The following is a 16,203-nucleotide window of genomic DNA, read 5'->3' on the forward strand; positions in this document are numbered from 1 at the left end:
GTTGTTGTAGCGGGGCATAAGACCGGCCCGTTGGCCGTTTTTTTAGCAGTGCAGCAGCACACCGATGACAGAATGACTCCACATCCCTACGGCAGGTGTGCCAATAGAACTCTTGCCGAACTCGTTTTAATGTTTTGTTTACTCCAAAATGTCCTACCCCCGGCTTCCACCCAGTCGATGACTACCTGGAGCTCAGGGTCCTTGCGCTGCTCAACGGCCCATGCTACATTTGAATCAGGCAGCACTGCACAACAAGACGCCTCCATCCCCATCTCCGGGGTCATTTCAGCCAGTCCCTGCATCACATATACAGCCAGTTGCTCACATTGTGGGCAGGATGCCATACAGGTGCGCCTTGACAACCCGTCCGCATTCTGGTGACTTTCCCCCTTGCGATGCTGAATGGTGAATTGAAACTCCTGCAGGCGTTCTATCCACCGCGCACCTGTCCCTCTGGCTCCCGGAAAGACAACAACCAACATAGGGAGGCATGATCTGTTCGGATCACAAAATTAAGACCCACAGAGGTGATGCCTGAAATGGCTGACTGCCTCCACCACGGCTATGAGTTCTCGTCGGGTCACACAGTAATTACGCTCTGCCCTGTTGAAGGCCTGACTGTAGTAGGCAATCACCCTCTCTCCCTTTTCCCCCTCCTGGGAGAGAACCGCACCCAGACCTACATTGCTGGCATCTGTGTCCAGGATGAATAGCAATCTAGGGTCTGGGGTGGCCAAGACTGGCGTATGACACAAAGCCTCCTTCAGGCTTTCAAAAGCCTGCTGCTGTTCTTGCCCCCACTGGAACCGCTGTGGTTTCTTTGTCAACTCATGGAGGGGAGCAGCAACAGTGGCGAACCCAGGGACGAATTTCCGATAATACGATGCTAGTCCTAGGAAAGCCCGCACGCAACTGCCTTAGCCTGCATGGGACCGGCCAATCGCGAACAGCTGCCATCTTCTGCTCATCAGTGGCCACCCCTGCCGTGCTCACGTAGGGGCCCAAAAAGGTCACGGCTTTCTGCATCAACTGGCACTTCTCCAAATGCAATTTCAGACCAGCCTGGGCTATTCTGGTAATGACAAGGTCGAGAGCTCTCAGGGCCGATTCAATGTCTTTTCCATGCAATAAAATGTCGTCCAAATAGACCAGGCACACCTCTCTCGGAATACCCTGGAGCACCCGCTCCATCAGCCGCTCAAAGGTTGCCGGAGCGTTGCACAGACCAAAGGGCATGGTCTTGAATTGCCAGAGGCCTGTCCCTGTCGTGAAGGCAGTATTTCGTCTCACGTCAGCACTGAGAGGGACCTGCCAATACCCGCTACGCAGATCTAGCGAAGAGAACCACCTGGACCCAGCGATCCGATCCAGAGACTAATCAACCCGCGGAAGTGGGTAGGAGTCCTTGACAGTCACCTCATTCAGGCGTCTGAAGTTGACACAGAAACGCCAGCGGCCATCCTTCTTAAGGACCAATACCATTGGCGAGGCACACGGGCTTTCCAAAAGCTGTATAATTCCCGAAGCATTCATCTCTTCTAGGCAGTGATCTGCAGCCGACTGCCTTATGGGAGGTAACCTGCACGTTGCCGGATGGGTGGTGCATCCCCCGTGTTTACACAATGCTGTACCAACTTCGTCTGCCTGACATCACTGGCTGAGGCGGCAAAGAGGTTATCATGGCTTTCCATCACTCGCCATAATTTCTGCTTCTGGAGTTCCTCCAAACCCTCACTACTTCTCTCCCAAACAGCTTTTGCGCGCTTGCATCAAAACTGGGCTCTCCCCAACTTGACTGCAGTTCCCACTATCAGAGACGGCCTGTGGTGGAACGGTGGAAAGCCCGACCTCAGAGCCAGAAAATGGTGTCTCTACAGACTGTAACGTTGGTGACAAAATGGAAGAGTTTAGACCTGGAACCCCCTGGGCTTGTGAGCTAGGATTCAGACGACCATATAGACGACTCGGCCATATAGAATTAAAGTGATTTTGCACCGAACATTTTCCAGCTAGCGTTAGGGTCACTGCCCCCAAGTCCAAAACCGCAGCTGCCTGGTGTAGGAAGTCGATACCCAGGAGACAATATTCTGGAATCTTAGCGGCCCAAACCCACATAACTGTACTGTGTCCCTCCACACAGATTTCCACCTCACACGGCCCATCAAAGTTGCTTTCTCACCCATGACAGTGACCAGGGGAAAACAAGTGGTCTGAAGGACCCTCCTTGTCAATAATTTAGGATGAATAATGGTGACTGTAGAGCCAGTATCCAACAAGGCCCGCACCAGTTGTCCATCCACTTTGGCCTCTATTCGGTAGCACTCTACTGGACTAACCAAAGCAACAGACGATCCACAGGGAGGTTCTCGAATGGCTGCTACCTCTCCCTCTACTCAGGCCCCTGTCCATATCCCGACGGCGGAGTGGACAGAGCCACATCCAGGGTTGCACCTGTTTTTCCACAGCGCCAACAAACCACAAGCTCCCTCTGGGACGTACTCGCCTTAACAGTTTACGACTAAGTCTGCTCCCCGGAGTATGCAGCAAAAACCCTGGGGCGGCCAATATTATTGTTGCTTAACATTCTGCTGAGCCGTTAATCCAATATCCCTTCCATAACCTGCGCTTGATCAAGGGCTTCATCAAAGTTAGATGGCTGAGCTATTCGTACTTGCTGCCGTAACCAACCTGGGGTCAATCCCCGTACGAACGAGTCCAGAACCAAGGCATCCCTCACGCTTTCGCTGAATGTTTAGCTGATAAGGTCGGACACATGCCCCACACTGGCTGAGTTTCCATTGTTTGTCTCATATTACTCATCATTGGTAAGTCAGAGTGCTTGTGGACACAGCTCATTTGGTGGGGGGAGTTATATGGCAGTGCAGTTGGCCACTGAACGTTGTAAGAGGGGGCGATTGAATAAGGTTTATTAATCTGTTCTGGTGAGACAAATGGATTAGCTCGGCTGCCAACGGAGCTGTACAGCTCGCCAAAAAGCCCCTCTTCGACATGCATATGGCTCGTTTGAGTATGATTATAACTGTAGCTTGAATCTTCAGGACAGAAAGAAAAGGTTTCATCCGCCTTGACCCATGTACAGTATTATCTCTGTTTACCAGCGTTTCTAGTTGCGATCCGCGTTCCAGACCGGAGTGCTCGCGATGAAATCATGTTCACCAAAAGCATGAAACATGCTAAAACAGGGTGCGGGGGACTGTGGTCTAGCTTTAAGGGAATATTCTTGATCATATTCGTTCAGCAAAAGCGGCAGAAAATGATTATTGGGCGCTAATCAGCACATTTCTTCCCTCTCGTGCACGCTCTCCCTCTGGATTACTCCCATGCCGGGGCTCTCCCCTGTTTTGCTTTAACGTCTCAGCAGATAATTGAAGCGATCTTACCAGCTTATTCTCCATCTTCTTCTAGGAATCACGACTAGAAAACTGTGGTTTTAAGATCCCACTTCTGACACCAGTGTGACATCATGCACTTTCCCAGAGAAATAGAAAGGAGACGAGGATCCGGTTTACAAGCACCAAATGGCTGAGGTTTATTTCCTGAATGTGTACAACCTAAACACGGGTATCAGGAGGTTTCTTGGCTGTCCCCAAAAACAACAAGAACGCCCCAAGAAGAGATGTAACGTTAGACTAACTTTTCACCGCCCCCTCTCTTTTTGCCCTTCCGTCTTTAGCCCCTCCCTCTTAACCATTTCCCTCCCGGACACCTCCCCCCAATAGCAGGTGAATCAAGTAAGCATATTTATAATGGAGAATAAACAGTGTCAGTGCCACAATATTATTGCGACAGGTAGAAGTCCATTCGTGTAAGATATTTCCGGGTCACTAAAGACAGTGTGAAATATGTAATAATGATTGGCGAAAAATTCATGCATTTAAGGGTTAGTGTCAGGTAATGCATTAACTAATGTTAACTAATGGTACTGTTTAAATATGACCTGTGAGATCATTTTATTTGCGGGGTCGCTCATTCCAGAACAGTGAGTGGCCGGATTGAATACATCAGGGATTTTATAGTTCATGAGAGTTTGAAGGCATGTTATTCATTCATGCATCTTAGAGTATGCAGTGAATTATTGTGTAAATTATTATTTGACACTTAACTGTGCATGCCTTCTATAAATCTGAACATTAATAATTTGTCTCTTTATGCTTTATGCACAGGTCATTTTTAGTAACTGCAATCAGACGATAATAATTGGAAAGCATAGCGCGTCTGGAAATATACAAACCATTCATCAGTGTCTCACCACTTGGTGTCCCACTGTCCATTCTTTGTCCCCTCAGAGAAACACAGTTATTGCTCTGCTTATCAAAGTGCTCTGTCACAGCTAAATCATTCTGAATAAAATCATTTGAGGCTTTAGTAAATGTACAACTTTTATTTCCCCATGTTTTTCTATTTACTTTTTAACTATGCACTGCATAATGAGTGACTTTGTCCCCCAAACTGAGATAGCATGTATAAATGCTGGCTGATAAATGAATACACATGCAGCCAGGTGCGCAGAGCATCATTATATGATGAGGTATGTATTGAGCATGCCGTTTTCTTTTTATCTTATATATGTTGTGCGTAATTGCTTCACAATCAAGATTGTAGTTATCAACAGAATTATACTTAAATCAAAAAGAAGAATTAAGAAAGAATTAAGCAACTTACCGTTTTAGAGCTTTTAATGTTCAGGAACAGATTGAACTTTATAGTTATTAATGTTCAGTTTTCAAACGGTCATGACGATCTGAGTGAGATACATACAAATGCTAACTTGCTAATTGGTAACACATAAACAGACACTACATGAAATGGTGGTAAAATGCATCAGAATGGTAATAAAGCAAACCCGAGACATTTTCTTACAATGATGCTTTTGTTGAATGACTGTATTAGGAGAATTAAATCAAATGTGTTTCTGCTTTCTGAATCCTGGATAAGTGAAAATGGATCTCACTGAGGAGGGATGAAATTAAAGCTGATTTATATTTTCACTGAATTCACAAGTCACATTGTGCACATTGTACTGACTCTCTTGCTTCTTCATTATAAGATTAAAAATGTTTTATTAAGATAAATATAAATCAATAAAATATTTTTTTCCCAGCGGTGATCTGGGCCCCATAACATCATCTGAGCTATAGAAGAATAAAAGTAGGACTATTTTACCTGTCTTACAACAAAGATCTCAGATCAGTCCATTAAATAGTAGGTGAGTATGATAAAACAAATAAAACATTCTTGATTAGACTGTAATCCCTAAAAAATTCTTTAAAACAAACTTTTTATCCAGAACCATATATGATGGGGATGATGGGAAAACACATCTTCATCAATATTTGCAAGATACCTCTTCTTCTCTTCTTGTTGTACATGTTCATCTGTTCTCTGGACATCCTGAGCTCAGCCTTTCAGTTAGCTGGAGGTAAACTTTAACATCTTTTTGTTTTACATTTTCCACTGTTCACTGATATAGTAACTATATTGTAAACACCATACTTCCAAATGAAATGTGAAAAGCTGGTTACTTTGTGACCACTAACTACTAATCTCAACATCACATCCTCAGAGAGAGAGAGAGAAAAAAAAGCTTTGATTGGCATGTGTTGTATTTTTGGATAGGTAAGGTTGCAGGGGACATATTCAAAAACAACAAAGTGTTTTCTAACCCTGTGGCGGGACTGGTGGTCGGAATACTGGTTACTGTCCTGGTCCAAAGTTCCAGCACTTCCACCTCCATTGTTGTCAGTTTGGTCTCCTCTGGATGTAAGTCAGATGCAGTCGTTACAAACCCAGTACTCTGCATAATCCAAAAACCCATATAGAATATTAACATTCCTAAAGCACAGCACAGCACAGCACAGCACAGCACTCTGGAATACTCGATTCTCATTGGTTAATTGCTAGCGGGCTGATATTTCTTAATATTCAGTTTGTGCATTGAATATGCTTACTTATATAAATAGGAATTATATCAAATTGAATTTATACATTCTGTAAAAGTTTATCCGTGGCTTCTTACCCCAGTAGGGGCAATCTTTCCCCTCTTTTAATATTTGACATTTTGTGCTATAGCAACTAATTTAGCTAAATGCTAGGCTACTATTTATTTCCTGTAATAACACATTGGCTGATGCATAATCATCCAGCACATGCTAAACTTATATCAAAATATGTTACCGTTTAAAAGTAAATCCACAATTTTCTTAAGGGGGGCATCCTATATTTCATCAATAGGCATAACTTGAAGGCCTAACTTGTAGGTTGGGTTTTGCAATACTGAGGAACGCAGATAGACCCTTCTAAATGTATGTCTGAATTTCATTCATACACGCATTCATACTATATAGAATGTATTTTTAAATTGGTCGGTAAGTGTCAAGACAGTCAAGACAGTGTCGTTTATGGCATCGCATCCTGCCTCACTCAACTCTCGCTACTTTCGTGTCTCTCATATCACACTGTGAAATTGTTCTCTCTTATTTCATACAAATGGCGGCATCTTATTCTTGTGTCCCAGTTATCGATTGCAGTGACAATGATTAATAGGCTATTATTGTATTATTATAACCTAATGTTTTTCTTGTTGCTATGCTGATTGTTTTATATTTATATTGCACTGGACAATGTGCGTTCACGGCATGTCATAGTTATCATAATTACGAGATTACGACTTGAAAAAAGCGTTCACATTCTCGTAGAACTTTTAATTGCAACTTGTAAACTGCTCCAACTTGTACCATGTGAGAACACTGTACCACCTGTGCACCGCAGATTCATTTTGACATTGATATTGTTGCCACAGTATATAATTCCGAACAACTCAGAGTACAATGTCACATGTTGTCATCTCATAATTACAGCAATTACGACATGGCGAGAACGCGGCATATTTTTCTCTTTAGTGGAAGCTTTAGGATTATGTATACAGGTAAAATTATAAAATAATTTAACATAAATTACGATTTTTATTTATTTGGAGGAAAGCAGTCTAATAGGCCTACTCACTTCCTGATAATTAACATTTTGTGCACAATAGCAGCCTCCTGATGTTTTTTTCTCTCTCAACTGCCCAAGGATGATTGTTACTGAAACGTGACTCACATCTATCGACCGGGTTTGTATCTACATTCTGTGTTTCATGCAGTGTTGGATGTTGGATCTGCCATTCCCATCATCATGGGTTCAAACATTGGCACATCTGTCACCAATACCATTGTGGCTCTGATGCAGGCAGGGGAGAGAGAGGAGTTCAAACGGTAGAGAGAGCATACATTACCTCACACTGTCAGCATTCAACCATCAATAAAAAGTTTGGAGCTCTTTAATGACACTTTCTGCGTGGGACTGTTTCAGAGCCTTTGCGGGTGCCACAGTGCACGATTGCTTTAACTGGCTGTCAGTGTTGGTGTTGTTGCCGCTGGAAGCCGTCACTGGCGTGATGAGGCTCGCGTCGGAGGCGGTGGTTGAAAGTTTCAACATCGTGACCGGAGAGGATGGTCCAGAGCTCCTGAAAGTCATCACAGAACCCCTCACCAAAAGTATTATACAGGTGCAGCATTATTCTGTAATACAATCTGATTGGTTGATAGAAATATTTGTTCCAGGACAAACAGGATGCCTTTCTTTCTTTTCTGAAAAACAAAAGAAAAGTTTTAGTACACAGTTGAAAATGACAAAATCACCATCTCATAAAAGAGGGCCATGTGACTCATGCTTTATATAAAATTTTTCTCAAGCTATGCAATAAATGTTTCAGAGAATATTGTTCTACATTTTGGTCTGTTCCTCACATAAATCTGGCTTCAGAAGACTTAAGGGCCATTCACACCAAAAGACGATGACTATAATTATTAAAGGTGCATTAAGCAACTTTTCATGTTAAAAATACCCGTTTTTCTAACCCATACATGCTTAAACAATTGCCTGATGGGCTGAATGATGCCCACTATGATCACTGCGATTGCCTCTATAATCCTGTACAGTAAAATAAATAAGAGGGATTCGGGACGGAATCGACTGGGCGTGACGTCATCCGCGTTCACGCTCACCTGGCTATGTCTAGCAGGTTTGTGTATTCGCCGCCATTATCCGCATCAGCGAAGACAACTCAAGCGACTTTTGCAAAAGTAGAAGATGGATTCAAAGAGACCGGCTTCTAGTTCATCCCAAACCCCAACGCAAACTCCACGTAACCGCGTGCACAACTCTGGTTGCAGTTTCGCGTGTCGCCAGAAGGGGGCATAGTTCTGCAAAAACTCAGAGACTTGCGCAATGCACCTTTATTAAGTTTAATAATCATTCTAATTATATGACAATACGAAAGTCCACACTAAAACTATAACTATAAAGACACAGAGGAACAACATAGTTGCAATCACTTTCAGAATTATATTTTCCAGATGATGAATGATAAAAAACATTTACAGTCAGAATCCACACAAATATATAGAGCTTAAGCATTTAAAGCAGCAGACAACATAAACCACAAAGCAGAACAGAATGTTATAGTGTGTTGGTGTGGACTCTAATACAAAGTTCTGTCGTGGAACTCTAGATGGTACAGGCTAATAGAGCCTTAGCTCAACTTGCTTTCAATCACATCATTATCTGTAGGGAGCAGCTGATTGGTTCCTGCAGTATCAGTAGCCAATGATCTCGCTTCTCAACCCTCAAATACTTGTTTAGCATTGCATTAGTAGTGCAGCGAGCTTTCAGAAACCCTCCACCTTCCCCAGCTCCACCTGTATATATCTGCTATGGGTAATTCATGTATATTATATTGTAATATAAATATATATAAATAAATATAATATGTAAATATAAATATAAAGCTGCTTGGTTTGTGTAGCAAGCGGGGCGGGGCAGAGAGCAGTGGGAACTGAGGGAGGCCAGTGGCGCGAATGCTAATGAGAACCACAATGGTCTCGAGTCCCACTGAGGAGTGATGACAGTGAAGGATGAGAGAGGACCAGGCCTGGGACATTTATTTTAGTGGTTTTATTTTAGTTTATGCTGCAGTCTTCCGTGAGAGGCTGACGCTTTACTTCCATTTTGTTCTTTTTGTTTATTTTGTGATTAAAGTTGCATTTAACATTCGCTGGTTCCCGCCTCCTCCTTCCCTTAACACAAACCTTGTTACAGTTTGAAAGTGACTTCAGTATTGACAACAGACAATGGACCTTTTTTGTGACATCACCTTTAGAATGTGGCACGCAAGTCTTATTCGCAACTTTTATTGTGCTCTTATTTAGTTTTTTTACCTTTTTGGAGCTTGACAGCCCTTCATAATCATCCACTTTCATTGTATGGAAAAGAGCAGCGTGACGAAGTTCTTCAAAACATCTCTTTTTGTTTTCAATGGAAGGAAGAAAGGTTGGAATGAGTATAATTAAATAATGAAAGATTTTTAATTTTTGGTGATTTATTTATTAAAGTATGTGGCCAATTGGGTGTCATTATAAATAAAAAGAAAACTGGTCATTAGTTTTCTTGTTAAATACTTTGGAGCTTGTTAAAACTTGTGTAGCCTAATTAAATATCACACTGTTCGCCCTCTGGTACTCTTCAGTCTGTCATTAATCTTAGAGTTTAGAGTTAAAAGAAAATGTTATTTTTCCCTTTCAGCTGGATAAGACTGTAATCGTAGGTATAGCCACAGGGCAAGAGGTGCTGCGCAATAAGAGCCTGATAAAAGTTTGGTGTCAGACACGGATCACGGTGAGCAATGTTTCTGTTTGCCTACAGATGAAGATTTTTGATGCAGCACATGATGTTATCTAAAAAAAATGTATCCACAGATCCAAGAGAATGTTTCTTTTGCGCATTCAGAAGCCTCAGCTGTATCAACCACATCACTACACATGAATGCCGAAAAATGTGAGTCAAAACTCTTCAAAATTCCAAAGGGATAGTGAACACAGCAAAGAGCCTTCCTTTGATCACTCGGCCTTTAGTCATTTCATGCATACTTTTTTTTAAATAAAACAGTATTGTTATCCATTCTATCTGGCTTCAAACTTTAATACAGAGAAATGCCTTATTCAAACAACGCACCCTTTTTTTTATGTGAAGAAAAACTCATTTCTGAGTCCCTCTGTTGACTGTTTGGCTCTTCTGCATTTAATCAGAGCTCCGTCTGGGCTAATAACTGTCATTTATTTTGTATTAGCACATCCTGCGATAGAAAGCCTCTGAGTCAGATGCTTGTGTAAAAGACTAATTACACATTCAACATCAACAACAGTAACAAACAGCGTCCATGCTGCTTTAGGAAGCAAGATGTTTTTAAACTTTCAATGAGCTTTTGAGTCATCCTGCCTCACATATTGACTTTGAGACAATCAAATTTTATAATCTCATGAGCCATCATAATGAGAAAAAATAGGTAATATTTATCAGGGGACAGTCTATGACTCAAGCCCTTAATTATAAACGTGGGCCTCATTTCTAGAAGCCACTTTTTTTGTAAGAATCTGAAATCCTTTTTCTACTAACACATCCCATAATCAGCAGCTGATGGGCTAATCACTGTTAAGATGAACACATGCCTGTCAATGCGTGACTGACGGGCACATTTCCACAGGAGAGTGAAGATGTAAATGCATGTGTGTATTGGAGCAGGCACTCATCTATTTGTGGAGACGGGATTGTCTGATCTGGCTGTGGGCTTGATTCTGCTGTCTTCTTCACTGCTGGTGCTTTGCACCTGCCTCCTGCTGCTGGTTAAGCTTCTCAACTCCCTCCTCCAGGGACAAGTGGCCAAAGCTATCCAGAAAATCATCAACACAGGTAACTGCCAGTTTATACAGTTAATGTGATTGTCAGGAGCCGTGTGAAATGCTTTAAAAGATTTCTCAGATATTATTTTTCTTATTTGACCACATATGTCACTGTATTGCATCTCAACACATTGATATAGTCTTATGAATCTTGATGGTCCGATCAGCACATTTATGAGATTTATTCTGAACAATTTAGATTTTTTTATATTGTCATAATATATCTATCGGATATTAAAAGATGTCTGTTTAAAAAAAAAATCTTTTTATTCATTAGTGACTTTTATTTTTAAGACTCTCATAATACTGCTCACACATTATCCTCACATATTAATATTATAATTCACTTATTTGCAATATATATATATATATATATATATATAGGCCTATATATAAAACTCAGATAAAAGTTGGGATTAGTTTACCCTGGGGTAAATTTAACTTGGCAACTTTTAGCAAATATTTCTGTTTATTTCCCTTAATAATTGAATGCTGCATAATTATCCTGTACATACTAACTCCTCTCGAAATATGTTATAATTTACAGTACAAGTAAATGCACACTGCCCTATTGAAACACTTCCATCATGATGGGGTTAATGGCAGAACCACCCCTGACGCAGAACCTGATTTCACCAAGAGCAACATGTTCCTGGATCAAAATCTCTGTTGATCCTGGAAAAACATTCCAATCAACCAATCAGATTTGAGAGACAAGTTTATGCCAATTTTAGGCTTACAACCAGGGTTAGGTGCTTATCAGCGTTATTCACCTATCATTTCCCTCTGATTTTAGGGATAAAGTAGGGGTAGGATTGCATTTTATTACATTAGATTACACAGAATATGTTGACCCAAGAACGTGTCTAAATTGAGTTTTTGAAAGAATTTATCGGCTCCAATAAGCACTTTGTCAGATTCCCTTTTCGAAAGCATGCTACAAAGTTCATCCAGTGTTTCAGTCTGAGAAACCCTGAAGGGAGCCTCAATTATCTTGTCATTTTTCCAGCATTTTCAGGAGATAAACAAATCACTTTCTTGCAGACTTTCCTTTTCCATTTGGCTGGTTGACTGGCTACCTGGCCATTCTGGTTGGTGCCGGCATGACGTTTGTTGTTCAGAGCAGTTCGGTGTTCACTTCTGCCATCACTCCTTTGATAGGTGAGTCCTTCCTCCCTAAGATGACCAGGCTGAACCTATGGCCAAGAATATCAGCAAAGAGTTTGAATTTCTTCGGTATAATTTAGCTGTGCATCAACATAACCCGAGAAATTCATTTCACCCAAGATCACCTCTGAGTAATGCACTAGTATTTGCATTTAGACACCACTGAGCCTCAGAGGAGTTAATCTTTAGCCCTCACAGGGTTGACTGTTGACTTCCACTCATTCGTATTCACTATGAGCTTTGTGCTCTGGGAATAAATGGTGTGTTCAGGTCGATGAATAATGTGAAGGTTTTACTCAATGCAGTAACTCATGCACTCGATTTCCCAGAGAAATGACAGACATAAGTTGTTGTGCTTCAACAAATAAGAGCGAGGGAGAGAGAAATGAAATTTAGAGGATGGGAGAAACAGTGCCAAGTGAAGAGAGATCTCAACCCTCTCTAATCCACCTGGCCTTCTGATTGAAAGACGAGTGATTGTCTAACTGTGTTCCTGGATTTATTGTAATTAGCCACACAGTGATTAGACTTTCTAGTGAGGCATGACATATTATGGATCCACAGCATCCTAATTACACTGCCTGGGAGACCACTAATCCCACAGAGCTTTAGAGCTGCCACACAAGCCATAATGTGTGCAGAGTGACTATATTTTTCCAAACATTATTTCTTCTTCTCAAAGGCAAACTCAGGTAGTCTTTTCAAACATCTGCACTGTAAAAAAAAAATAAGTTGAATCCTTTTATAACTTTGTATAAAAAGTTTGAAAATTGCTTAACTTATTTTGATGAGTTTAAGCAATTTAAAACGTGTCGTCATAACTTATTGATCATATAATTTTTCACAATGTGAAGACTTTTAGGGGTTAATGATAAAAGAGAGTGTCATGATTGATAAAAGGAAAAATCTTTTCAAAATTTTGTTTAAAATACATGTGCCAATTTCTTAGAAACATACTTTTTGTATTTTTTTTTTACAGAAAAAAAACGTTCATACCATTTTCAAGAAACGTAACTTCAAGTTAAATTTTAAACGTGTAATTTTACACATTTATTCCTGTGACGCAAAGCTGAATTTTCAGCATCATTACCCCAGTCTTCAGTGTCACATGATCCTTCAGAAATCATTCTAAAATGCTGACTTGATGCTGACATTTTTTAGCTATTATATAGTTTTTTTTTTGTTTTTTTTGGAAATCCTAATAATTATTTTTCTAGGATGCTTAGATGAATAGAAGGCTCAAAGAAACTGCATTTACTTGAAATATAAATCTTTTGTAGCAATATCTTCAAAAGTCTTCACTGTCACTTTTGATCAATTTAAAGGTGCTGTATGTAATTCTTTTTGACTGTACTAAAGCACAAAAATAGCATAACATGTTCACATACTTGTTTCTCTGAATAAACAATGCTACAGCCAGGTTTTCTACCTTGAAATGTGCTTTCCGTGTCGGAATGTCTGTTTTTGTTTTGGTATGTGAGATCCCACCCGCTGACAATTTACCCAATATTATTTTCGACACCCAGGGTTGCCATTTGGCGTATTTTAGCCATAGAAGCCAGCAAACAAAGTAGGTCAGAGATCGCAGATTCTACCCGACCAAAAAAGCCTCAGCATCCATCTAAAAAGTGTTGCGTGCCCTCTGTATGGAAACCCTCTCAAATATTTAGAATTTAGACTGCAGTACCCATTTCAACCACTAGCTATCAATATTACATACTGCACCTTTAATGAGTCCTTGCTGAATAAAATGATCAATTTCTTAAAAAAAAAAAAATCTTACTGATCCAAACTTTTGAACGGTAGTGTATATACATACAGTATATTACTTTATTATAATATAATAATTTCATTCAAGACTCTGAGGGCTGAGTGTGCTATTTAGAACAGGGCCATTTTCATAAGGTAAATGTCAGTTCCATCATGGTCATACGGTCATCCAATTTTCTCTTAATTAGGCTAGATTCACCTTACTGGAAGGTCTCATTAGTAACAGAAATCATCTGCTCTGGTGTCTCTCACGTTCAATGTGCTTTCAGGTATTGGTGTTATAAGTATCGAGCGGGCCTACCCTCTGACCCTAGGCTCCAATATCGGAACAACCACTACAGCCATCTTAGCTGCATTAGCCAGCCCAGGAGACAAGCTAGCTGCGGCCTTTCAGGTGATGACATTTGAGACCTGAACATTGTCTCGATTAATCAGTGACTGAGTTAGAGCACTCTAGGAATGGTGGATTGATCTTAGAATATTGATGCTTCCGATAATACTTAATGTTGTATAGATCCTGTCACTCACATAAGATTATAGTAATTAGCAAACAACGTTAATCTAACTTTTCAATCAATTCCTGATGGGCAAAATCAAGTCCTACCCTACATTTATTTCCTCATTCAAGAAGGTCACTCAGATATATGTCACAATAGGGAAGAAAAGACGATCGAAGCCTTTGGGCCAGATTGCGCCAGCGCAAACCCTCTTTGTGGCGTTAAAAAAACTACTGTCAGGATTTACTATAGACATGCAGTGAAAAATTTGTGCTGAAAAGGCATGGACAGGGTTATTTTTTTGCGGCTGACCTTATTGCATATGCCTTTGTAGGAGTTTCCCTTTCAGAAGTATTTAAATGAATTATGCAAGGTGATTTACTAAGGTTTGCACTGGCCAATTTACTGCTTCGGGCCATTATTTTACCACCGAAAAAAAAAGCATGTCTTAAAAGGGATATAATTCTGTAATCATTTACTCAACCTCAAGTTGTTCCAAACTGTATGAATTTCTTTCTTCTGCTGAACACAAAAGAATATATTTTGAACTGAAGAATGTCGGTAACCAGACAGTTGATGAGCTCCATTGACTTTTTTTCATACTATGGAAGTCAATGGGGTCCATCAACTGTTTGGTTACCCATATTCTTCAAAATATATATTTGTGTGTGTGTGTGTGTGTGTGTTCAGCAGATGAAAGAAATTCATACAGGTTTGGAACAACTTGAGGGTGAGTAAATGATGAAAGAATTTTCATTTTTGGGTGAACTATCCCTTTACCAAATGATAAAACTTTATTTTAATGTTGATAATGAATGATGGCTTTCTAATTTAATGATAATTGTCTAAAATTACACAAAAAAAATTCTTGATTTTGTTATTTTCAAGGAATCAGCATTAAATAGACTAAATGTATTTGAAAATACAAAACAAAACTGAGAAACAGGCTTGCAAATTTATCCTAAATTATCTCTTTAAGTTGATAAATGGTAAAATTGTATTCATTTCATCCTTAAAAAATACAGATATACTGTATATTTAATAGAGATATTGGCATCAGTAGGCGATATTGGCCTTAAGGAATTTGAAAATAAGTTGTATTGCTCATTCCTAGAGACCTATTATTCAGATAGTCTGTTTGTAAAGCAAATAAAACCATGTTCCATCCCTCATGATGCTCTGCACATTGTCTCTCTCAGGTTGCTCTATGTCATTTCATCTTCAACATTCTGGGAATATTGCTTTGGTACCCAGTTCCTCTTAGCCGTCTCCCTATTCGCATGGCGCGATATTTGGGTGAGCGGACAGCAAAATATAGGTGGTTTGCTGTGCTGTACCTGATTCTGTGCTTCCTCCTTCTGCCATCCATTGTCTTTGCCCTCTCCATGGCTGGATGGCAGGTTCTGCTGGGGATCTGTGTGCCATGTGTTGCTCTCCTCCTCTGCATTGTTGTTGTGAATAGACTGCAATTGCAAAAGCCTCACCTCCTGCCTGGGTGGCTGCAAACCTGGGACCACCTACCTCTCTGGATGCACTCACTCAAACCATTGGATACCATCATCACAAGAGTCACATTGTGCTGCAGGAAAGCCCGGAACAGTGATCAGAGCCGCACGTCACCCGAGGATCTGCCACAATTGACACAATATGAAGCTGAAAAAAATCATGCCCCTCTGGCACAAAATTGCCCAACTTTGATTTATGATTATGAGACTGAGACGGGGGCTGTTTTTGACTCGTTGGATGGCAAGAGCAGCAGGCTGTAGACTTCATGTGGTCCATTAAATGCTTTTTGGCTCTTAAAATAGTTGCTCTTTTCATATTGTGATTAAACAGGTTTCCTCTCTGCACTTTCTGTGAGTTTTTCTGAAGCAAAGTGAAGGGAGTGGATTGGAATCCACTGCTGCTTCAATGTATATGTAATGAGTGATTATAATCAAGGTATTAATCAATACTTTTCCTTCTAAATATCA

At 40.6% G+C, this 16,203-nt stretch overlaps 1 protein-coding gene across 1 annotated transcript; it reads left to right on the forward strand.

Moving 5' to 3' along the window:
• Positions 1-5,319: 5,319 nt before the first annotated feature.
• On the forward strand, positions 5,320-15,996 carry slc34a1b (solute carrier family 34 member 1b; the record flags this gene model as incomplete). Its single annotated transcript, XM_084386243.1, has 10 exons — positions 5,320-5,440; positions 5,638-5,781; positions 7,163-7,274; positions 7,372-7,567; positions 9,643-9,735; positions 9,816-9,894; positions 10,639-10,806; positions 11,841-11,957; positions 14,003-14,127; positions 15,430-15,996. 10 exons carry the CDS (start codon positions 5,320-5,322, stop codon positions 15,994-15,996), a joined length of 1,722 nt encoding a protein of 573 aa, XP_084242369.1.
• Positions 15,997-16,203: the final 207 nt, after the last annotated feature.

Source organism: Rutilus rutilus (assembly GCF_951802725.1).
Source record: "Rutilus rutilus genome assembly, chromosome: 18".
Classification (NCBI taxonomy): domain Eukaryota; kingdom Metazoa; phylum Chordata; class Actinopteri; order Cypriniformes; family Leuciscidae; genus Rutilus; species Rutilus rutilus.